General features: G+C 44.3%; 1 protein-coding gene across 3 annotated transcripts in view; it reads right to left on the reverse strand.

Moving 5' to 3' along the window:
* The window catches only part of sema3fb (sema domain, immunoglobulin domain (Ig), short basic domain, secreted, (semaphorin) 3Fb), a 68,623-nt gene that overhangs the window by 21,086 nt on the left and 23,007 nt on the right, over window positions 1–24,530 (reverse strand). For 2 of the 3 annotated variants that reach the window (XR_013932942.1, XM_080424486.1), the window contains exons 3-6: window positions 5,080–5,240; window positions 4,346–4,408; window positions 3,242–3,361; window positions 1,375–1,464 (exon numbers count right to left, since the gene is read on the reverse strand). Coding sequence is in view for 2 of the 3 variants with exons in the window: in XM_080424486.1 (XP_080280612.1) it covers window positions 1,375–1,464; window positions 3,242–3,361; window positions 4,346–4,408; window positions 5,080–5,240 (434 nt within the window). In the remaining variant the exon portion in view is untranslated. The remainder of the gene's footprint in view (window positions 1–1,374; window positions 1,465–3,241; window positions 3,362–4,345; window positions 4,409–5,079; window positions 5,241–24,530) is intronic. The other variant, XM_080424487.1, reaches the window with a different exon arrangement.

The raw sequence follows: 24,530 nt of genomic DNA on the forward strand, positions 1-24,530 counted from the left end.
AATGCGTGGCTCTCTGTCTGTGGCTCTATTCTTTTCTTTTTGCTGCTCTTCTACTTGGCTGCAAATGGGTGATGTTTGCTTTGAGCCAACAGGGCCTGCTGTGGGAGTTGGAGAGATGCAGTCTAGCCCTGCCACCCGTGTGTGGGAGAGGCTGGACCACATTCCTACACAGGGTGGAGCGGGCGGAGGGGTACGAGAGTGCAGGGTGCAACACATACTGTACTGCTGTCTTAAGTTGATTCTGTATACTGTATATGACATTCAGGATATGGTTGTAAGAAGTGTGGGGGGAGAACGTTGGTGATTTTCAACCTTAATCCCATAGTTCTGATTCGCGGAGATCAATAACATAGTGTGGCAAAAAAAAACTACTCTCTGCAAAGTGTTGACGCCAATTGTGCCATTTCACATCATCGGGCGTATATTCCATATGCTATATTATTGATCTCCACACATCAGAACAAATAAGCAGAGTATTCTTTTAAGGTGAGAATCCAAAAATGCACTTGAGATTTCTAGCTTATATTTGATATAACCTTAAGTGAAATATTAAGGGGGTTTGTGCTACCAATCACATGTGTTAATTATTTATGGGCTTTGCTGGATAGGATGAGGAGGATGATGATGATACAATGAATGTGAACACACACACACACACACACACCCCCCCACACACCCCCCCACACACACACACACACACACACACACACACACACACACACACACACACACACACACACACACACACACACACACACACACACACACACACACACACACACACAGCACCATTGAGTGTCGTATTACTTGTCACTTGTCAATGGCTAGGTTGATTACTAACTTTCCATGCAATGCTGAGTATGTGAAAACAATTGTGAAGCACAAAACCAAGCAGGCTTACACAAAAAGAACATAAGAGACAATGAGAGATGAGCGTGAAGAGGAAAGAAAAGGACCTGAACTAAAGGTGATGCAAACACTGACATTAATTATCACACAGACTGTCCAGGACAGACGCATGCTTGGTTGTAACCACAGGAACCCTATTCTGGGGCAAACATTTGGCGAAAATAGCAGATCTACAAGCTCAACTCTGCGCAACGCAATGCGTTGTGAGCTTGTAGATTGCCATTTTCGGCTAAAAATATTTGGTGTAGAGGGAAAAAAGGAGCGGACCTAGTATAGAGCCCTGGGGGACTCTATACACACAAAAAAACGATGATGAATGTCAACGACAACGGCGGTGGTTAAAAAACTGCTACAACAACCGATGATGTCAGACACAGACAGACGGTAGCATGCCGGTGCTCCTAGAACGGAGGGCCTCTAGCCTATAGGCAGGGGCTCCAGGGCAGACAGGGCCCCACGTCCCACCTTTAGTCCAAGTGTCTCATGTACGGCGGTGGCTTCGGCTGCGCGGCTAGCCCTCCCACCGGCCAGGGGCATCTGCAGGTGCATGGCAGTCTGGAACAGGAGACAGCAACACAGTCTGGACGTTACGCAACTGAGAGAGCAAAACCCATGGGAGCAATCCGTCCACGTTGGCTATGTGCGTTTTGCATGCTATCATTGCCATTTCCACGTTGGTGTGAGGAAATGTAGATGTAGGGACAGCATGTCGGTCCATTCAACCAGAGGTTGTAAGAGCAACATTAGCTCTCTGTCCTGTGATTGAGTCAATAATATAGTCTGTCACAGTATTATTAACTGAAATATTTTCTTACTTCAGATATTATGGGAATTGTGTTCAAGGAAAGCAAATACACCCAAGGGACGCCTTGGCTACAGTGGCAACCTATCCAAATGACATCAATGCTGATGTCTTCAATTATTATGCACAAAACAAGCTAATGAAATATGTCTGTATATGTGCTTTACATCTGTGTAGGTATGGACATATCCTTTCAAGACTGTTCTCTCACACTTATCTTACTTAAGCGAAGGCTCGTGGGACAAGTCAGACCTGTCTGTTCAATGCATGTGACAGAGAAAATAACAGCCCTTTCATTAATAGACTAGAACTGGAACATTCCACCTGCTCCCCATAATGGGAGCTCTCTCTTCCAATTATTACCCAGCCTCATGGTACTGGAGATGCTGGCTGGCAGGTGGCCTAGGTCATTGGTTCTCAAAGTGGGGTCCGGGGACCCCCAGGGGTCCTTGGGGGAGTACCAGGGGGTTCCCAGCTAAATGAGTTAATTTTGCATTCAATTCAGTTTAACCACTTGAGCATGATATACATTGGCTATTTGAAAATAGCCATATCTACAAGCTCACAACGCGTCGCTTTGGATGGAAGGATGGATGGATGGATGGATGGATGGATGGATGGATGGATGGATGGATGGATGGATGGATGGATGGATGGAGCCCTTCATTAGTAAATGGTTTATATAAAAACCATATGCAACAACAAAGCGGCACGAGGCACGTCAGCTATTGCGGGTTGTCCATGCTGCACCGCATTCTAGGGGGAACGCTCTGAGGGAAATGTACTTTTTATTTATCCCCCTTTTTTTAAAAGTCCCATGATCATCATTAGTGAATAAGTGTGGTATTTAAAGAAGAGGGGGCTTGCTGTGTGGGGACGGAAGGGAGTGCTAAAAAGTGTGTGAGGGGGGCATGGGGAGGTGGTGATGCCTGGCTCAGGGAAGGAAATTCAAGAGGTCCCGTTAAAGAGTGAGACTAAACAGAGTAGTGTAACAGTGCACTGGGGACGACAGCTGTGTGCCGGTTAAGCTCTGCTGGCTGCCTGGGGCGAGGAGGCTGGAGACGCAGGATCATGAACATACTTAATGATAGAGGAAAATCATTGTGAAATTAACCTGTTGTAAGGTGACTTGGTTGATGGGGTGTCAGGAGAAAGGGAGAAAGTCAGTGAAGGGTGATTTATAATTGATTGTGTGCTGGTGTTGTGCCCTGGAAATAGCAGATCCATAAGCGATCAACGCATCATGCTGCAATGCACCGTGAGCTTGTAGATCTGCTGTTTTCGGCAAACCAAGTATAAATCAGGCATTAGTGAGAGTGAAGAGAAAGTGAGAGGAGAGTAGGAAAGAGAGTCACATCCAAATGAAATGATAATGTGTATGAAGTAAAGAGTTGGTTAGGTTTATGGTGTGGTTCCTTGGTAAATTCATAATAAATATGAACTAATCCAACATCTTACGGTGTTATGTCTGTGTGACTGATGTGACATGAAGGTCACACTCTTGACCTTGCATCAGTATCGGATGCTAACCTGAGATTTGCGTCCACGGTTCACATAGGTACAGACAGGGTTGTAAGCTCCTGTCCCACAGACGTACAGATGAGTCCTGTTCCACGGCTCAATCAGACGGATGAAGTTGCCACACTCCCCCTTGGAGATGCAAAGCCACAGATTAAACCATAAGTAAACATACAAATGTACATACATTCATGAAATGAACAGCAATCACAATTTACAAATTTGGCATTGGGCAGAGGCTTATCCAGAGGGACTTACAAAGTTTAAAGTCAGAGTGCTACGAAAACAAGTAGATATCAAACCTAGCAAGTACCGTTGTGAAATAACATTGTTTAGTGTGAATTATGAAAGCTTGAGCACTATGAATTCACAAGCAGACCAACAATACTGGGCATCAATATATTGGGACTAAACTGTCTACCAGTGGTCTTACAGTCCCTGAGCTGGCAGAGAGGAGCTGGGTGAGATGATTGGGCTTCTCCAGTCTCATTCCAGAACTCCTGGCTAGACAGGAGGGAACCAGCGTTTTACTGGGCCAAGACACAGTCCCACAGGTGAGCACTATTTCAATGAAAACTCTCCAATGATCATGAGAGTTTTTTTCATGGTGACCTACGTTTTTGGTATTTTGCAAGGATTTACAGATGAAAAAACATGCATATTTCATGTTTTCTGTTGCTGGTTTTCTATATCAGGGTGGATTCAAATCCATTGAACTGAATCGTAAATTTGGTTGTGCGTTTTGTCAACAGTTGTAATAATAATATTGTTATTAATAATAATAATAATAATAAACTTTAGCACTTCACAAAAGTAGCATTACACACACATGTAAACAGCATAGGAGACAGATAAAACATGTTATTGTAAATAGGAGGTTTAAGCATTAGAAGCAACTTTGTAGAAATGTGTTTTAAGAAGGGATTTAACCACATGAACCCTATCATCCCTATTCTGGGATTAATATTTGGTGAAAACAGCAGATCTACAAGCTGCGATGCATTGTGAGCTTTTAGATCTGCTATTTCGCCATAGAGATTCGTTATAGGGGACACCGGTAAACAAAGTATTAAGTGGTCAAAAGAAGGCACAGATTCATCATACAGATGTACTTACATTGGTATCCTTTCCACTTAGAATGCACTCCATCCTTCTCTGGTGAGACACCGGCCAGTGAAGCTGTAAGCAGGAAAAACAGAGATCATTTGATGGTCATCATCCAACTGTCACACTATACTTTACGTTCTACAACACTGCATTTATTGAGATTTTTGGAGGGACTCAAACTACCACAGGGATATTCAACCAAGGCTATACTGTATCATTAGTCCTGTGGGGTGATTGACCCCCATCACCCTGACCGAGATGCTCTCCAACACAAACTGGAGGTGAGATAGCTAAGATGGCTGCAGCTTTGGAGCCACAAAATGATAAATGACCGATGCCAGATTTTTGGATTCGACACCGATCCAGAGTCTTAGCCCACTGATTACCCATGTTTTACCCATATTTTGTGTGCAAAATCAATTCTATTCAATTTGAAAAACTTGATTAAACGTTCTCAAAGATAGAAAGCTCACAGCACGACACGTTGTGACACGTGAGCTTGTAGACTATGTTTTAAGTTTCTGAAAAGGTTTGAAAATGTCCACCTAAAATCACATGCCAAAATAGGGGCTGAAAGTGGTTAAAAATCGGCTGCCTAATTGCTCATACTGATGTCGTAAAAAAAAGAAGGAGGAAATAACGTATATAGGTCTGGCTCTAATAAATACTCCCCCAAAATAGCAGAGCCTGTAAGAGACCTGGGGAGATTGTAGCAGAGCTGAGGTATGGCTTGCATGTCTTACAATGAGTGGTTCCTTGTTGATGTCATGGAGATCCAGGGAGAGGATGTAGTCCTTGCTGCCCACATACATGCGATCGTGATCCTCATCCATGCGGAGGATTCGGTAGTCGGTCGTGTTGAGAAAATAAGCAAAGTGGTGGGCAGTACCAGTAGACCTCAGTTCTGTACAAACACATAGACAGACACAAACAGAAATGTATCCTTTAATGACAGCTGCAACACACACACACAAACACATGCACGTGTACACACACATGCACACGCATGTGCACACACACACACACACACATGCACACATCCACAGTTACACACATCCGTGCTCAACTGACACATTCCACATGCCACTCTTGCATTCCCGAGTTATCTGATGGTTTTCCACCAACACTGTTGTAACATAATCCCAAAGATCGGAGACAAGTGCTACTGAATGTCTGTCTAGCTGTGTTGATGGCTCAATACTGCCTTCTGTGAGAGGAAGACAAGGTCTTCTAGGGGGAAAAGCTTCCATCATTAGCCATTATATATATATATATATATATATATATATATATATATATATATATATATATATAAATATACACGCACGCACGCACGCACCACAGTGGAGTGGACAGCTAGATGGATGCTCTATCAGCCATGATCTGAAGGTCAAGGGGTGTGCTTCTGCAGCGACTCAATGCAGTCGACGGGTCCCACCATGTCAAGAGTAACCCTATCTTCCTATAGTTCTGTGCTGGAGTGCTTGTTTGATATGTTCTCCCTTGGTTCAGTGACAGCATGCAGGCCGGGGCCGTGCGGTTTAAGAGGCTCCACACACCACACCATAGACAAACATACTCCTCCACAGCCTATAGGTGAAAGGATTTACCGGGTGGCACTCATATACTGTTGAGACAAACATTGAGGTTTTCACCCAGCCGGCTGGAAAGCCCCGTTTTACTATTTACCTTAGTTCTGCAAACCAGCAGACCGCAAACATTTTTTTAAAGCGAAAAATCACACATCCAGGATACCACCGCGACTACTTATGTGTTGTTTTAGTGGCCAATATGTGGGCGAGGGAAACCCAAAGATAAACTGTGAAAACACGAAGTGGAGGTTGAGTATTTACACATTTTTATATGAGCACACGGGTGTTGAGTATGATTAGAGGAAGCAGGAAGAAACTAGTAATACCGCCACTGTGGAACGTCGGGAGTTTCAAAGCATAACCCAATGCCCGAGTGTCTAAAAATAAAAACTGTTTCAGGGCCATAAAATGCTGCAGGTACTGTAGATGATTAATAAGCACTTTGTGCAGGACCTGTTTCTAAATGTGTGGCTCAGCCCCAGCAATGTGGCATGCCTTGGGAAAACCCTAAGCTGATACGCAGTTATGTTCATTACAGACGGTTTAAAGGTACTAAAGGATACATTCCGGTGCAGCTGCCTGGGCGTTTGCGGGGAAGTGGTCTGGATGCCAAGGCAGTGCCATCCACATGTCCACCACCAACAGGTCTTAAAATAAACGCCATCTACAGACCATTCTAAACGTACTCCCCATGGAATCTGATATCACCACTCTTTCATGCCAGGTCTAAATTTAACACGGGGTTACGTCAATAACCAATGATTAATAGCATTAGATTTGCTATATTTATACAGTTTGATCTAATAATGGGGCCTACCAGGGGAATGTTTATAGGTCAGAGGGGTGATTGACAGCTGTCAGGGCCCTGTACAGGTGCTGACACATGTGGTCCATCGCTGTGATTATTTGTGTTGGAGACTTAAGTTGAATGATGAGTCCCTAACCACTCTGACCCTCTGCTGTGTTTATGTGCGTGTTTGTGTGCATGTGTTCCTGTGTGCATGTGCGTGCGCGGGTGCGTGTGTGTGTGTGTGCGCGCGTGTGCGTTTCACACACTACACAGTAAAGTCCATCAGATTTTTATATTCTCAGAGTTAAATTAATACTGACAATGTTACTGTAGAGAATCCATGTGTGTTTGCCAAGTATTACACACTAGATGGAAACGGCGCACTTGCACATATTTCACGCACATGTCTCATACACTTGCCCCCACACAGCACACACACACACACACAAACACATTCCAAGGGCCAATTGAAGCCCTTTCTGAGGCAGGTTGTCAGCGACTCCTCGGTGTGTGTTTGTTGTCGGAGAGTAGCTGGATGGGACCATCTGTCAGCTGAGGGAGCAATGTGAACACTGCATAGCAACAACATACCATATAGAGCGCTCTACATCCAGCAACAAAAACATATGTAATCCAACCCTGTAATGATCTGATAATGTATGGATAATGGGCTCCTAAATGTACGCTATGGTGAGTCAATAATCAATGCTGAGCGAAAAACATGCGACCCACATTTAGTGACCCTTAATAATAGAATGTCACTCCTTCCCAAATCCACCATAACCAAATGTAAAGAGGTATATCTACATTACTGTATGTGAGGTATCATGCAACATATAATGATTGTATCAGTCTCTGTACTTGGGTTTGGCGATTAACCCAAAAAATATTGAAACAGTAGAACCTCTAACCGACTTCATCTTGCTCATGTAGGTAAATCGAATAACCGAGAAGCAGGTTTTTCCCCCTTATATACCAACAAATTGACGTGAAAAATTTGCATTAAATATTTTGTAATAATCGACTAAATTGATTACCCACTTATGCCCTGTATTATACTTCGTTGTACAATGGTGGCATGCACAAATAGTGAGCCTGTAATATTTACAGTACAGATCTTGCCAGAACTATGTGGGCAGTGTAAAAATTTGTTACGTTTATAAAATAATCGTTCATCAATCGTAATCGAGGTAAAAGTTTGAAATAATCGTGATTTAAAGTCATATCACCCTGCCCTACTCTCTATTATTAGTCTTTTGAAACAAAAACAACTCTGATGTGTGATAAACTGGACCCAAGTGAATGCAATTCAAACACGCATCCTCTCTTTGTTGTAATTGTGTTATAAATGAATCAAAGCCAGCAGACTGGGCTGAAATCTCCTTTAATATATCTTTAAAACAGTCTGCGAGACCAGTTGTTTCTCTTAGTCATTAGGGGGGCGATCTCTTCAGCAGTTAAACACTGTGCTCATTGTCAAACCTAAAAACCACAAGGATGTTTTATACCACAGCGATGAAACTTCCTAATGTCTCAACAGGGGTAAACACACACACAAAAAAATCAGAGAGAAAACTGGACGCAAAATCATGTGAGCACGCCAGCTACTCGACATTATCCTCTATTTTTTCCTCCCTCCTTGTGTTTCCTCCCATAATGTGTCTCCAGGCAGACACAGGGGAGTGTGCCTCTATGAAATGTCTGTCCAGGACTTATAATGACAGCAGGCTGAGCTCTGCTGCTGCAGTGCTCTGGAGGTCAGGCCACCTGTGGAAACAAGCCCAGCAGGTCCCTGGCCTGAGACTGGGCCTCGGCAAACACCCAGTCACAACCCGCTAGGAAAGACACGCAGGGGAGGGGGGGTTGTGCTGCCTCGTGCATGATCAAGATTAATGGCAAACTGTGGGTTTGACAGCGTCCTGCTCTCGCCGTCGCTACATTCAAAAGACGAGCCTCCTCCTTTTCTGGGGCTTGACGGGGGATTTGTGGATGCAGTGTTCATTCCAGTTATTTGACGGTAAACAGTCAACAGTCTCTATGCACCCATGTAGCGGAGGGCGATTACAAGTTTGAGCAGGAAAGGAACTCAGGCTGAACTCTTCTCATCTTCTCTGCAGCCACATTACACGACAGCATTTTCTGCCTACGCAGGCTTAGTCTGCAGATTTAGAGGGCCAGGGCGCAATGCACAAGCATGTCTATTACAGCCAGATCAACTCTTAAAGTAGCCCATTACTGTGTGTAGGGTTTAGGCTCATTCTGGGGGGTCCGTGAGCACACAGAAGGGGGCTTTGTTTAAGGACTGCATCACTTCCCGCCATGAAATGGCAATGGCTCTATTAGAGGTGAAAGTAAGCTGGTTAGGGAATCTGATCCTTCACTCTCTACAACTCTCTCTTCACTCTTTCACGTACCTTCTTACACGTGCACGTCCACAGGCACACACACACACACAAGAAGGTTGGTCTCCCTTTCGCTTACTTTCTTGCTTGCATGCTCATGCAAAAGCACACACACACACACACACACACTTGAGTGTGCGCACGCTCCCGCACAAACTTGAGCAGCATACAGAGAGGAAGCCGATCACACAGTAGGTGAAGCTCAGAGTTCTCCGGTGAGTGGCGATCCTGTCCACTGTCTTCAGTCTATTGAACATGGACAATCCCCTGCTCTTTCCCATGCAACTCAAGGTGCTGCTGGTTGCAGCTTACCGCCAGTTCCCACAACTCAACACTGTGCCCTGGCCACCAGGTAGGTTTAATGCTGGTAGGTGACCATAACAGGGTTGATCGATTTTTTTTCATTGACAACAAGCATATGCACAAAACAAATGATTGCACATTTTGGTCAAAAGGATAACACAAAAAAGCCAGAAGGCTTATGTCCATTGTGGTCCTATTTTGAGTCTTAATGCCATCATCTGGCACACAGAGTTGCGTACTCAAGGTCATACAAAAGCTAGAGTATGTGTACATTATGTGCACATTGTTATAAGTGTATACATGTGGGAGAGAGCTCTGTATCGGTAGGATGTTTTAACGGTTTTCATTAATTGGACTGCAGTAAAATGATGAGATAATTTGCCCTATGGCGATAACATGTCAAAATCAATTATAGTTCTGAGTCATTTATTAGTGGAAAGTTTAGACACTGCATGTACATGTTGGACTTTTTTATAGAACATTTCAAAGATCATGTGGTTTTTCATTGATATCCTTGGGGTTAGGGTTGGGGTTGGGTTGCAGAATAATGTGTTAAAAAAAACAATACAGCCTTTACTTGCCCTGGGAGAGGGGAGAGATAAAAGGACCGAGAGGGTGATAAGTCGTATCGTGTCATGGTGAGCAACTGCTGCTTAAGGAACTCATGGACTATGATCGGCTGTCAAACGCTGTTGTTGTGGATGGTGTGGATGGATTTATGGTTCCTTAACCATAAGATGCTGCAGCTTATCCAAGAGCAAAGGAACCAAACCACAGAGTGCAAAACAGCAGCCTTCAACGGTTCACAGAATGGCTGTGTACCCCCAAGGGTGAGACATGTTGATCAAAGTGATTAAAGTGTTGATCAAATGCTATTTTCACATTGTATTTGTGAATGAATAAAGCTATGGATATACTTATTGCACATCGCCTTTGTTGCTCTCGTTATCCAACCTCAGGCAACGACATGTATAAAATATCCCATAACAACTTAACCATAAAATAATTCTAAATTATTTAAAAAAAATAGCCGATCTGTGAGCTTGTAGGTCTGCTATAAAATTATAAAATAAAATATAACATTTTTTGTATTTATATTTTTTGGCCTATAATGATGTGTGTGTGTGGGTGTGTGTGTGTGTGTGTGTGTGTGTGTGTGTGTGTGTGTGTGTGTGTGTGCGTGCGTGCGTGCGTGCGTGCGTGCGTGCGTGCGTGCGTGCGTGCGTGCGTGCGTGCGTGCGTGCGTGCGTGCGTGCGTGCGTGCGTGCGTGCGTGCGTGCGTGCGTGCGTGCGTGGGTGTACATGTAACTATCACTCCCTTTGCAACCTCTGAATGTGATGAATAAGAATGTATTCTTAGCCAACATGCCTGGTTAAATAAGGGTTGAATGTTAAAAAAAGAAAAAGGCGGCAATCACAGAGGGGAGACATGCCTCGCTGTCAGAATGGGCCCTCCCCTCCCCCTCCTCCTCCTACGAGAATAGTTGGCTGCTGACTCTGATCTCCAGGGCTGCAGGTCTGCATGTTATAGCATATCTCTCCATCTCCAATTAATAGCCCACAGGCCCAGTTTACTTTGGAAATACGTTTGGACAGGATCATGCTGAGTTAACTGGTGTACAGCACAGCCCAAAAGATCTCATCTCCAGCGATGATGAGACACATATAGGCTAATGTGAATGTGAATGTGAAATAAATTCCCACTGTGCTGTCAAATGAGGGAAATGGGAGAGTGAATTTTGCGTATCATATTCAAGCTAATGCACCCTCCTCTGTGGTGCGCTTCGGAAACATGAGAGCTTCCTCTCATTAAGGAAAGATTACTGCATCTAGTATGACTTAAGAGTGCACAGTTCACCCCATGCTAAACTTTCCTGGCAAGTCTACAAGTCACATAAGGCAAATGATTGGATCATGGAAAACTCGAGTCTGTACAGTATGTTTAAGCATAACACGCAGTGAGAGAAACAGGGAGAAGACATAACACATGTAAAAACACACACGCACACACACACACACACACACACACACTCACTCACTCACTCACTCACACACACACACACAGTGCAGCTCGCATTAGAGCTCTGCATGCGACTGATCAGGGAGCTCTGCCGCGTTACATATTTCTCTGGTTTCAGACGGGGTAAATTAAAAGTGCAGGTCCCTGCCAACGATGAAGCAGAGCATGTTAGAGCTTGAAGCGTGCCCTGGCCCCTGTTGAAAGTAGGCCTACTGGGGGTAACAAAGAAGGGGAATGGGGGTAGAAAGAAATAATAAAAGGCAGAGAGTGAGAGATGAATTGAATGAAATTCTGGGGTCTGTGGCTTTGACACTAAAATAGAGAAAGAGCTATTCATGTGGACTCCCAGCCACCTGGACGATCCAGGGTTCTGCGGTTTTCCTCCATGCAACTGGCAACTGTAACCATTGCGTCAGTCAGTACATCCTTCTATTCGGGGATGACAGCCTCATCAGAGCGGAACAACAGGGATTTGAGGGCTGGAATGCTCACACGGGCCGCAGACGTTTTGATCCGAACGACGCTGACACATTTATCAATGGACAAACAAGGTGGTTATTAGGGACTGATTAACCCATTAAGACCTGAGGCCGATTCCACAAATGTCTTTGTAGTTTTTTGAAACACGTATGTTGCTATAGTATCAGTGGTTCTCAAAATTTGTCATGTTAACTCATGAGTGCCATTGACGTGTTTCACGTGTTTTACCGCTATGGCGCAACGTGCCAATGACGTGTTTGACGTGTTTTTGGAAAAAAAACTTTCAGAACCCAAGATATCATTATCTGAAGATTTGCAGCTCCATCCACTCCTTGTTTAACTTATAACTGAAAAAGGCTGTATCTCGCTTCCTAAGCACTTTTTTTAACTTTGAAAAAATCTCTGGCACTGTGACAACATAGCCAGAAATAATTCTGGCACTCAGTGAGTTAAGGACCCCCAAAATATGTTGTTCCAGGGACCCCAAGAAGCAAAGATTTGAGTTACAAATGTTCGCTTAAAAAATATATATTTTCAAAGATTTGCACACATTTTCATGAGTTTAAAAAAAAAAGCAGATCTACAAGCTCATAGCACGGCACTCTGTGCCGTGCTATGAGCTTGTATATCTGCTATTTTTGAGGTGCCAAAGTATAAAATAATGGTTAAAGTGGTTAAAATCTAAAATGACAGATGCGTTCCCGGTCTTAATGGGTTAAATCATTTATGGACGTGTAATAAAAAGGTGTAGAGGAATCTCCTGTTGGCTTGTGGTTGAATGACGCTGTACCGTAAGCAGTGTCCTGAGGCGGTTCCTTCCAGCCTATGTGTTAGGGACGTGTGTGAGTTCACACACCAGAGTGGCAGAAGTGATAATTAGGGTGTTTGGGGGTGGTGTGGGGGGGGCATCAAAGGCTGTGCTTGTCAGGGATACAAGCCAAATAGTTTGAATGCTGTCACTGTACCACAGGAATGCTTCAGAAAATAAAATCTTATTACTTTACAATATGCCCTGTTTCTTTTCCAACTGTGATTATGGAATCCCAATGCTGTTGACATTATTGACATTCAGGTGAGTGTCAACTAGGCTCCCTGCTTGGACTCAGCTGGCTCACCTTTTCACAAGGTACAGCGATGGGCTGAATCACCCTGGTAACATTGCCACCGGTTTACGAGATTTGTCTGACATCTCGTTAATGTGTCTACTTTTCTTAGCGCTCGTAATATTTAGGAAGTGCCTGCTGCATGACTGAACACTGACCCATTTGTTGTCCTGGGCACAACTCAGGTTGGGTGGCTGGGTTTACAAAGAGTGTGGTGATGAACTTGGGAACTGGGCTGAGTCTGAACACTCAGACAGCTGCTATCTGCTATGTGATCAGACACACCAAGTCACTGTCATTCAGTCCAAGCAGTTACATGGCTATCAAATGCTGCTCCAGGAGATTTACTTTCACACTGCTATTGTAGCCACAGTTTGCAGTGAGAAAATGGTTTTGTTTTTTTGCATTCATGTTTATCAGGGTTTGGACTGATGTTATCCTTCAGTGATACGTGTTTCTAACTACTCATGAAATCTCATGAAATCTTTTAGGTTTTTCTAACGTTTGAAGCTTGTGTTTGACTATTGGCATGATGTGTGGTATTTAACCGTTGGGTGTAAATGAATTTGCACCTCACTGCCAAGTGTCCCAACAAAGCCATAAGAAATACACGCACAACCCCATTAAACACACACAATATCCGTACAGCCGTACAAGTCAAAGCTGATGCATCTACAAGATCGCAAGAGAGTTGGCACATCTCCAGATGCCAGCATCTGATTATGTTTGTTGTTCTGTAAACTCTGCTAATCTAGCACAACCTTCTCACTGGCACTTCCTGTATATACAAGATAGCAACTGCGTTGATGCAGGAATGATCACAGAGCACCAAGACAGGTGAAATTTGTAGATGATGGCATCGTTTCCAGTATTGGACTGCTGACGTCCCTATTTCCCTGTATAGTTTAAATTCACCAAGCTGATGGTTGGCTGAACACAGAGCTGGGGATAGTCTGCTTAAGTTGGTGTGAGCATATTTTTGGCTTTATGGACGTCACGGAAGAGGTCGGGAGACGGATTCAAAACATAAATTGGCGCTTGGCTGTATTTTTACACACAGAGACGTTGTTGTTGTGCAAAAGAGTGAGGGCGCTATGTCAGAGATTATTATTTTCTAGAAGGGATCACTGCGACCCTTGCCGCTCTAACCCTCGCCCTCTGGTTGTCGGCCAACGGTCGACCAGGTCTATTTTGACTTGCAGAAGAGTTCTAATCAGCAACTCTCTGGGTACATGCAGAGCCACGTTTGATAGACCTCCAACAGTTTCCTTCAACACATTCTCTCTTCATGTCAAACATTAGCAGGAGTTGTTTGGGTTTGCGTTGGGCTTCACGCTTCAAAGCCAGTGCGGAGGTGTGACACAGTCGTTGAAGAATGCCACTGTGATTGCGCAGATCAGGTATATACTCAGTTAGCTACGAAGATAAATGACAAGGAACAATAACAGCACGAGAGGACAACAGCTGCTCAGCCTAGCTTAAGTCCTCTCTTTTTAGGAGTAGAGGATAATGGAGGGGGGTCAGAGGCTCTGCCACTGAGTCACACATCAGATAGGACATGTCATTCACCGCACGGCAAAGACTGGCAGGACAAGGAAATGTGATCTGTACCTCGCGTTAATGCCAGGGAGAGAGCCTGGCGTGCATAGCATCAGTAATCTCTTATGATACTTTGCCTGTGACCTGCTGGTCAAGCTTCACTGCATCCACTCTATGAATGAATGCATGTCTAGGCAGGGAGATGGCTTCGGTGCATTGCAGGTGTGTGTGTGTGTGTGTGTGTGTGTGTGCGTGTGTGTGTGTGCGTGTGTGTGTGTGTGTGTGTGTGTGTGTGTGTGTAGGGACATGATCACCAGCATGCCTCTGTGTTACTTTATGCTCAGTCAGAGGGCATCTACACATCCACGTCTTTTTTTCCCCCTGCACTCCATACTTTTGTGGGAGGGGCCGCCGCACTAATAGACCCAGATTTTCACTGTTGGGAAGCAACATGTGAAAAGCAAGGCCATAATCATCAGTCATAACGATGAGCTGGGATGCCTCTCTGTTTACCAACACTGCCAGTGCCCTCGACCCCTCATCCAGGCAGGGGGAGTTTCACCCACCCTATAATTAGGACCCTCTCTAGTGCCCCGTCCCTTCAGCCTGCTTCTCCGCCCCTTGCTAATGGCACCAATTTGTATTCACTGTCAGCTCCGATGGGCTCTCATGCGGAGAGATGGCCTTATCGCGGAGCCTCTGGCTCCCATCACCTAAAACCCTCTCCTGTTGCCTGCTAAGCCAGCCATGCTGATAGACGGGGGAAGGGTCGGTCGGTGTGACTGGAGGCTGGGGGAGGACCGTGTGGGGGAGGCCTACATTTTCGTCTCCATCTGTATCTAAATTCTTGTCACAGCAGACAGATGTTACGCTACGCAAACAGTGCTATCAGCTAATGAACAACATGGGGACATATCTCTTTGTTGTGCGCCGGGCTGCCTCGATTCCAGGTTATTATTTGGATATCAACCAGTGAGGCGCCGGTTGGGTTTTAACAAGTCGATAAAATGCAGTCGCTGCAGCGGGAAAGACAGATTGCAGCTGCGCTCTCTGTTCAAGTGAACATCCCTTTCACCTCGAAAACCTAGGCTGAATATGACGTGAAAGCAGGGGAGAGAACTAGTAGGGAACAAGATCCTCCCAGGAGGGCCTTGATCTAATCACACACATCTGCACAAACACCACTCTGTTTTAGTGGAGGTGTGTTTTATTAACAATACAGCTATGTGGACCATTCTCCCATCCATCCCCTGTGTCTACTGTGCAACCCCACTGTACACACCATGTGTGTGTGTGTGTGTGTGTGTGTGTGTGTGTGTGTGTGTGTGTGTGTGTGTGTGTGTGTGTGTGTATGCATATGTTTGTGTGCATGTGCGCGCTCGTGTGTGTGTGTGTGTGTATGTGTGTGCATCTTCGATTAATCGCTGTTGTAAATCAGTTGCATTCTATGCTAGGCCACCTCACATTTAAGCAAAATGTGACCTGACTGAATGTTACCTGCGCTATGTTATCGGAACTATAACTATGGAAGCCATTTCTGTTTGTTATTGCAGGGATAAAAAAAACCTGCGCTGTGTGTTGATAGGAGCTACTGTTGGGATCGCTGGTCAGAAGGGCTGAGAATACTACCAACTTGAGCTGGGAGCCGAGGTCAAAGGTCACCATGCCGGAGCGGTAGAGCTTTATGCTCTGGTTTAATCTGGGATTAGTTCAGGGTCAGGGTTATCTCTCCACAGCCTGAGTGGAATCAGCAAACAGGGATTGCCTGGGGTAAAGTGGCATTACTGGCCGGCCTGGATGAAATAGTGATGTGTTTTTTATGCAACAGAGGAAGAGGTGTGTGTGTGTGTGTGTGTGTGTGTGTGTGTGTGTGTGCGTGCGTGCGCGTGCATGCGTGCGTGCGTGCGTGCGTGCGTGTGTGCGTGCGTGCGTGCGTGCGTGCATGCGTGCGTGCGTAGGCCTGGGTCATAACCTCTCTGCCATTACTCCAAGAGCCCTGTGCTCCTAAGTCCAACTCAGCGGAGAACCATGTGCAGAAAGACTATGAATTACTACACTCTGTGAACCAATGAATCACATGTATATATCTGTCTCGCCACAGTTATGTGCATACCGTCTGGTTTCCTGAATACATTCAGCATGGACAATTAATTTGACAGAGGTACAGAAGCCAGAAAAAGTTGCAAGTAAGTACTGACTGTACCTGGAATTGCTGAATTCCTACTGCGTGTTTAATCATAGCTCCTCTAGAAGACCTAGGATTACTACAGTACATGAATTTTAAGAAGCACAAGTATAGCCTAAAGAAGAAAGAACTAGTGATTGGAAGAACCCAATTACCTTTAGCATTCCTTATCTTATACTGGTTTGCCCCAGCTTCATGTCAGACTATAATCCCCAAGAATTGGATGCAGACACTCTTTCCTCTTTTCCCCTCTGGCTCAGCTGTCTGAGTCTTGGGGGTGAATGGGATAGAGAGAGAAAGAGAGCCATGAGACCAGAACACTTGTTGTAATGAAGATGGAGCTAGACTTCTCTCAAGATCTGCTTTACAAACCAATGATTGTGTTAAAGCAGTAAAGTGAAAATGGAGAGGGCTCAAATCTTAAGCATCGTGTGTGAGCGCCGATATACATTTTCACCCAAACTCTGCAGTGGGTAATTGAAAATAGAACTTGAGCTTTAGACGATAGTGATGTATTGAGCCTGGATCAGAATCGGGGCCGGATCAAAGGGTATCTTGATGGATGTTGGATCAACACCGGATCCATTTATTTATGTAATTATGGCAATGAGGCGTATACGGTCTGAAAGCGGCTAATCATGTCTGCAGGCAGAAACTAATTTAGTAAACATTGGTTTTCCGCAACTGTACAGTTCTGCTTATGAACACGTCTTGGATTGCGGGGTAGATCGGTCTAATATCCACTTGTTTGAATTTACAATGGTAGACTATATCCCATAGCCTGGAAGGATGGTCATGCTGCAAATGACGATGGTTGTCAGGCAACAACTTATTCCATGTTAGTGTAAAGAAAATATATCTATTTTTATACTTGAATTTCAAAAACTTTGCTAGGAAATTGTGGGGGGGAAATGAATTAAAAGAATATCAAATTGAGACTGCAGCAGGCCGTCCAACAGGATTTATAGCTATCATGGTCTGATTTCCAACTAACCATTTACCGACCACATAAAGGCAATGCCTTGGATTCAATTCTTTGCTTAGAACTTGCATTACTGCATGGCATCCCTCATCTCTGCCTGCACATTCCTGCCAATTTTTACCATCCTATCCAAATGAGCCTAAAGTCGTTCAGGAGTTGGTCACAAAACAATGGTCAGGCCTTGATGAACCCTCAAACATTCAGAATTGACATGACATCTCTCCTCCTTGCAGGTGCATCCTGACTAGTCAATAGAAGATTTACAACTCAATAGGCACGGCACAGCAGCCTAATGTAGGTGACCCCAGTGGCCTAACATAATGCCCCACAGACATAAATGCTGTATTTGTTAAAGCAACGTGGGGTCACAGCGTGGGAGGCCAACAGTCCAGCCTCTTCCTGAGAATGACAGGAAGAGGGGACAGATTGTGTCAGCAGCCATTGTCACTGTGCTTCACGTGCCTTCCTCCCATCAGCCTCCCACTGCTCCGTCACTTTGAGAGCGTATATAGTGCCACCTCAGCGCTTAAATCTTCCTGCTCCGTGGGAGGCTAGGCGGAGGAGAGGCTGTTCTTGCTCCTTTGTAAGGCTGTCTCTGTATTTAGGAACAGGCTACCAGGGCAGAATACCCTTTGTGGCTTTATTTTCTTTAACAGAGCCACATGGTTCACCACGCCGTGCGTTAGTCAAGCACAGGAGGCCTTCCCTGACATCGGGGGAAACGCTGACAACAGTTGGAGGGTGATAGAGGACATCTCAGTCAGCCACCCCTGCCACCAACAAACAGAGGGATATGGTCGGTTGAGTCCAGAGGCACCCCTGATTCCCAGGCTGTGGGGACAGGAAGTGAGATTAGAAGACTAATCCCATTTTCCCATGCATATGTCAGCAGGTCGATTGTGTTTTCCCCTCATCGTTTTCTTTCACTATTGAGAGGCCACTCGTCTGAAATAAAGGTGATTAGCCTTTCATAAACATCACATGGATTTTTTTGTCCTCTGGCCTATGAGCTGGGCCAAGGGCAGAATTGGCCTACGTCCTACAGCCCACCCCAACACATAGGCCTACTCCCACGGGAATGGGGGGTGAGTGACAAGGTTAACCCCTGCACACCAAGCACAGTTTTAGCCTTTGCGAGTGCCCCACCTCGGGGCAGAACAGACTAAGGAGCAAAAGCCACTGGACGCCATCCTTCTCTCTGATAATGTAAGCCTGCTGTTCATAAACTGAGGTTGTTTTAAAGGGTCTTCCGGGCTCGGCTATCTTATCCTCTTTCAGAAAATGAATGAGATAATAGCTCCCGTTAATTGTTGGAATTCCATCTGTTGTGATTCATGTTTCTGGTTCTAATGAAGCTTCTGTTCTTTTTGTCTATTAATAAAAGCATGCGTATACATACATACATACATACATACATACATACATATATACATATATACATATATACATATATACATATATACATATATACATATATACATATATACATACATACATACATACATACGTATACATACATATATACATATATATATATATTTATATATATATATGGAACTGCAACCGTGATTACAGGTCCCATAGAACCATAGTGTTGCTGTCCATCCAGGCTATGGGACCGCAACTCGGGCTATAAATCCCGTGTGAAAATGCGAATAAACGAAAATGTGAGAAAAGTTAAAAATTAACTTCCTGACTCCCTCGAAATAGTCAATGCCTATGTGCAAGTTCAGATCGATTGCTCGACCCAGTGTAATGAATTACACTGGCACCATAATCATATGGAAAGTGAGCCAAAGTGGCGGCTACCATTCAGTTATTCGGTCATGTATTATTCATTAAAATAACTCCTCAGTTCTTTATCTGTGTTAAGACCTACATTTTCTCTCCTGTTGGAGACTGGCAGTGCTCCATGCCAATGAGAGGTGGTGATAAGGAGATAGTGACTAAGGGGAGGGGGTATGGGGGGCAATGGATGCAGGGTCAGTGAGTTTACAAGCTGATTTAATCCTCCCAGTTTGTCACTGGTAATCTCCCTACAGCTAACAGGGTGATAACGTCAGGCCGATAAACAGAGAGGATGGATACAGAGGGAAACAAGCGAATGTGAGAGAAAGACAGAGAGAGTACAGGGAGAGGTGGGGGGGGGGGGGGGGGGGCTTCACATGCTTTCTCCAACTTCATCCTTCTGTTTCACACACACACAAATCATATACATGGTGTGCTAAGCAATGCATTAGCCATGTCACTCACACACACAACACCAGCATTGCTCAAAAGGACATTTTCTGAGTCAGCTCAGCTGGAGAAATGTACTACGTACATGCATTGATGCATGAACCAGAATATCGCTGTGATAATCCTAAAAATGAAAATATTTGTTTCCCTAGTGTTGTTGGAGGTGCGGAGTGAGATAAAGAAAGGGAAAGGACGCAGAGCCAAAGCATCCTGGTTCTCCTCCATTTAACCCATTAAAACCTGACGCCGATTCTACAAAAGGTCTTCTAAATCCTAACAGTTTTCTGAAAAACTTATGTTGCTATATAAGTGTTGCTCAAACCTTTTCATGTCAAGGACCCCCCCAAAATTATATGTATTTGGCATCGGACCCCCATCTCAATGTATGTTGTGCCAGGGACCCCCAGAAGCAAAGATTTTAGTTAAAAATGTTTGTTGAAAAAAATATATATATTCAAAGATTTGCACAAAATGTTCAAGATTTTTCAAAAATAGCATATCTACAAGCTCATAGCGTGGCACAAAGTGACGTGCTATGAGCTTGTATATCTGCTATTTTTGATGAATCGTGACACACACACTCATATATGGCTAATTTTAGCTAATGGGTTAAGAGAGTAGCTTAGAGTAGCTTTTAGGGCTTCACAATCGAAAGAAATAGAAAATCATGATTTTATGTTTAACAATTATGTGTCAACTGATGGGGGCAATTCATTCAAATATTATAATTGGTCGGCTGTTGCACCTTTCCCTTGTCTCCTCATCATTACACAAGGGTTCAAAACAACCCAACAGGCACATTGAGGTACAATAAAGTCACAGAGGCCATATTTGGCCAAAGATAAGCAAAATCAAAGGCAGACAATTTTTATAAAATTATCTTTTTTTCCCCACCACAAATCAAACAAAAATCTTTGTTACAATATTCAGAAACATAATCAGTAGCCCATAGTATCTAAATTTATATGAATTCATATGAATTCAGTCGGATACATCTTTCTTTGAGGAAGAATTTTGCCTATTATAGACAGAGCCTCCTTCATCAGGGCTGTATAGGAACCAGGTCTGGGCCATATTTGTAGGTTAAGCTGTTCCACAGGTGAAAGCTTAGCTTTTATAGTCTATACTATAGGAAGTTAGGAACACACCTACACTTTCCCTGTGTGATGCAAACACATCCTCCAGCCAGCACTCCAAGCCCAAGGATAATAGAATAGTAGAGCCCGATGCCATATGTCATGGTCCAATACCAGTCCCGGTTTTGGAGAGTCCTCCTAGCTCACCAAATACAGACGTTTTGACCTATATTTTGTTACACTTTAAAATAATCAATTTAAACATCTTAGATTTGGTTAAAGTTCCTATTTGAGAACATTTCACTTATAAGCAAAAAATAAAAAATAAATAAACAAACATAATAACAAATAACTATTGCGATACATGCGTACATACATGCATGCATACATGGGGCGGCAGTGGCTCAAGGGTAGAGTGGCCGGTAGAGCGGCCAGATGGAAGCCGTGAGGTTTCCAGTTCGATCCCGGGCTCCCCCAGAAGAGTTAGTGTCGAGGTGTCCTTGAGCAAGACGCTGAACCCCTAATTGCTCTCGATGAGCAGGTTGGTGCCTTGCATGGTTTCCTCCGCCATTGGTGTGTGAATGTGTGTGTGAATGGGTGAATCTAATGCACAATCTATGTAAAGCGCTTTGGATAAAAGCGCTATATAAATGCACCATTTACCATTTATACATGCATACATGCATACATAATTAAAAACAGGGTTGAAAGTCGTTAAAATCAGGATAGATCGGCTGCATTATTGCCCATAGTGATGTCATCAAAAAGTCAAATAATGGCTGAGATATCAGCCAGACCGATATATTGGCCGTGCGCTATAATAGAGACATATAAATATGGAGAGGTCATAAGTGAACAGCTTCACTACTCTTACCGCTCAGTGGCCCTGACAGCCCAACAGGACCTCATTTTCAGGGCCCAACATTTATTTCCCCCTTTAAAAGGAAATGTGCTTGTCAAACTATGTTTACTGGCTTGGGCGCAGCAAGGTTAAACAGTGATATGTCATAACGTTTGAGGGTAAAATGCCACTCTACATACGTTTTCCATTTTCTTGCCAAAGCTTTAACTGCAGGTCCATACATTTCCTTGTTGAAGGCGTGTATAGGTCAAATGAATCACATGGCTAAAAAAACACATAACTCTGATTTACTCTCCGTGACTGCACTGAACTGCAAAAAAATGCTGCATGCGGTTGTATCATATACTGCAGTTGATCTGTGGTACCTGTTCTACTGTAAAAACCTGCTTACAGCCACATTATATAGATCCAGTTGAGTGGAGACATGGCAACGGTATGGTACGGTACGGTCTTCTATGGGTCCTGTTTCTTCTCTATAGAACTAAAGTGCTGGTCTGAATGACAGCTGGTTCAATGAGGAGACAAAACAAACCCACACACGCACACCACACGCCATCACTTGATTGCCAAGCAGCTCTCCTAAACTGGAACTGGCAAAGTGACCTTGATGAAGGAAAACAAACTGCCAATCATTGATCGCCAGTACTTCTGACACATTCACTCGAGGGTCTCCCCTTTCAAGTTTGATCAATATCAGCCAAAACGCAGTCAGGGAGTAACACCAACGACAAGCTATTAAAGCAACATTGAGCCGTAGGGAAAACAGAGCATTTGGAGTTGACAGTCAGTGTAGGAAAGAGAGGGAGTACGATGGAAGGGACGGGGGATGGGGGATCATTAAGCTTGCAGCACACAGCACACCAAACTGGACCGATGCTTGAAACAATCCTACATAAACTTGACCTCACATTTTCCCTGGGTCTATAAAAGGGGTCACTGTGGTGCAGTCTGCTGCCAACACATGGGGGCCGCAACAGGCCAGCGCGTAACGATGATGTCGTTGGACATGCATGATGACCATAGACAAGTGGTCATTGTCCATTCCCACGGTGACATCACCACTTAAGCCCCATTTTATACTCAGTCATACAACAGTGTCAAAACGCCCTAGAAATGTGTGTTCCTCAGAGCGCAGATCACCGCCAGGCCGGGTTGCCTACCCAGGGCTGTGTCAGTTTGTGGGGTGCAGTCAGGACACGAGCTGCGGGGGGAATTGTTTGTACTGCAACTGTTCATATTTGTGGTGGCCCCCATGGGCAGAAGTGAAAGCGGTTTTGTTTTGGGGGTGCGCTCTATAGAGGCCCCTCAACATGGAGTGTACGTGCAAAGTATCATGCTGATCGGTTTCCGAGATTAGCTGCTCACATAGGCTACAGACGAACAGACAGACAGGCGGTCTGAAGGACGTGCTCACGGCACCGAAAACATAATCCCGCCCCCCGGCCATAAAAGGTTTGACATTTTTCACCTATAATGACAGGCCCTAAATAGTGATGCCATGTTGAAAGTGGTTTAAGACTGGAATCTACATTTCCTTCTATGAACACTAAAGTTCATAAGCTTTTCATATTCATTCATTAGAGGATGATCAGATGGGCATTGGGACAGAGGTTAGGTTAGCAATATGTAACAGAAGAATGCTATGTTCCAAAAAAAAGATATGTTCCAGATCTCCGGGCGAGACTTCTGTGCCCTTCTTATGAAAAGTTCAGCCTTCGTAGAATGTAGAATCTCTTAATATATTAAAGTAAGCAGTAACTAAGTCAAAAACAATGTAATCAAGTGAAAAACAACCTCCTCTCTCCCGTTTAACCTTTTTCATAGAAAGTATTCCAATAAACATATTGAATATCAGCCTGTGCATCAGCTGTATGAAAACAAATTCAAAATAATACCTATCCTCCACTCAGGTCAGGTTCATTTTGACGTAATAATATTTTCTACTGAAGGACCACTTCAGAGCACGGCTAAATGAGGAGGTCAAGCCTCAGATGTAATCGCTGCATTCCACAATAAACCTGGATCCATAAATGGCAATAAACCAAACCACGTTGACTTATTAAATACATTCACTTCTATAGCATGGCAGGGACTGTCAGGTGAAAACACAGATGCCCTGTCTCATTATTCCTGGATAGTATATTTAACATAGAATCTAAAGGAAATCCCAGAGAAAATCCTAGTGTGTTTTTCTGCGAGGAACCTCCTAGACGCAGGCTGGTGGGAAGAGGCCGATGGATCGCGCAGATTGAGGTGCAGTTAAGCCACGACCGTAAGCATCCCTCTCTGCTCCAATCTGGCACTGGCGGCAACCAAAGCCCTCAACTCCCCATTATGACTCATTGATCTGAGCCTCTGTATCCCTGCCTGCCTTATCTCAGCTAATGGGGCAACCTCAGGATCTGTCATGAGCTGCAATATCCCAGCCAGGCCGAGTGCACTTAGAGTTCAGTACTGTTGCTTTTTAGTACTGTGGCACTAAGACCAGGTGCAAAAGAAAAGCTCTTAACCATCTTCCTGCACGTTCCTCCTCCTGATTGGAGAGAATCACCCCCAACCCCCACTAATCCATTATTTTTTCTTTTCTTTTTTTAGAGTGGCATAATACATCTTCATGAATTC

Source organism: Gymnoscopelus braueri (genome assembly GCF_963280865.1).
Source record: "Gymnoscopelus braueri genome assembly, chromosome: 3".
Taxonomy (NCBI): domain Eukaryota; kingdom Metazoa; phylum Chordata; class Actinopteri; order Myctophiformes; family Myctophidae; genus Gymnoscopelus; species Gymnoscopelus braueri.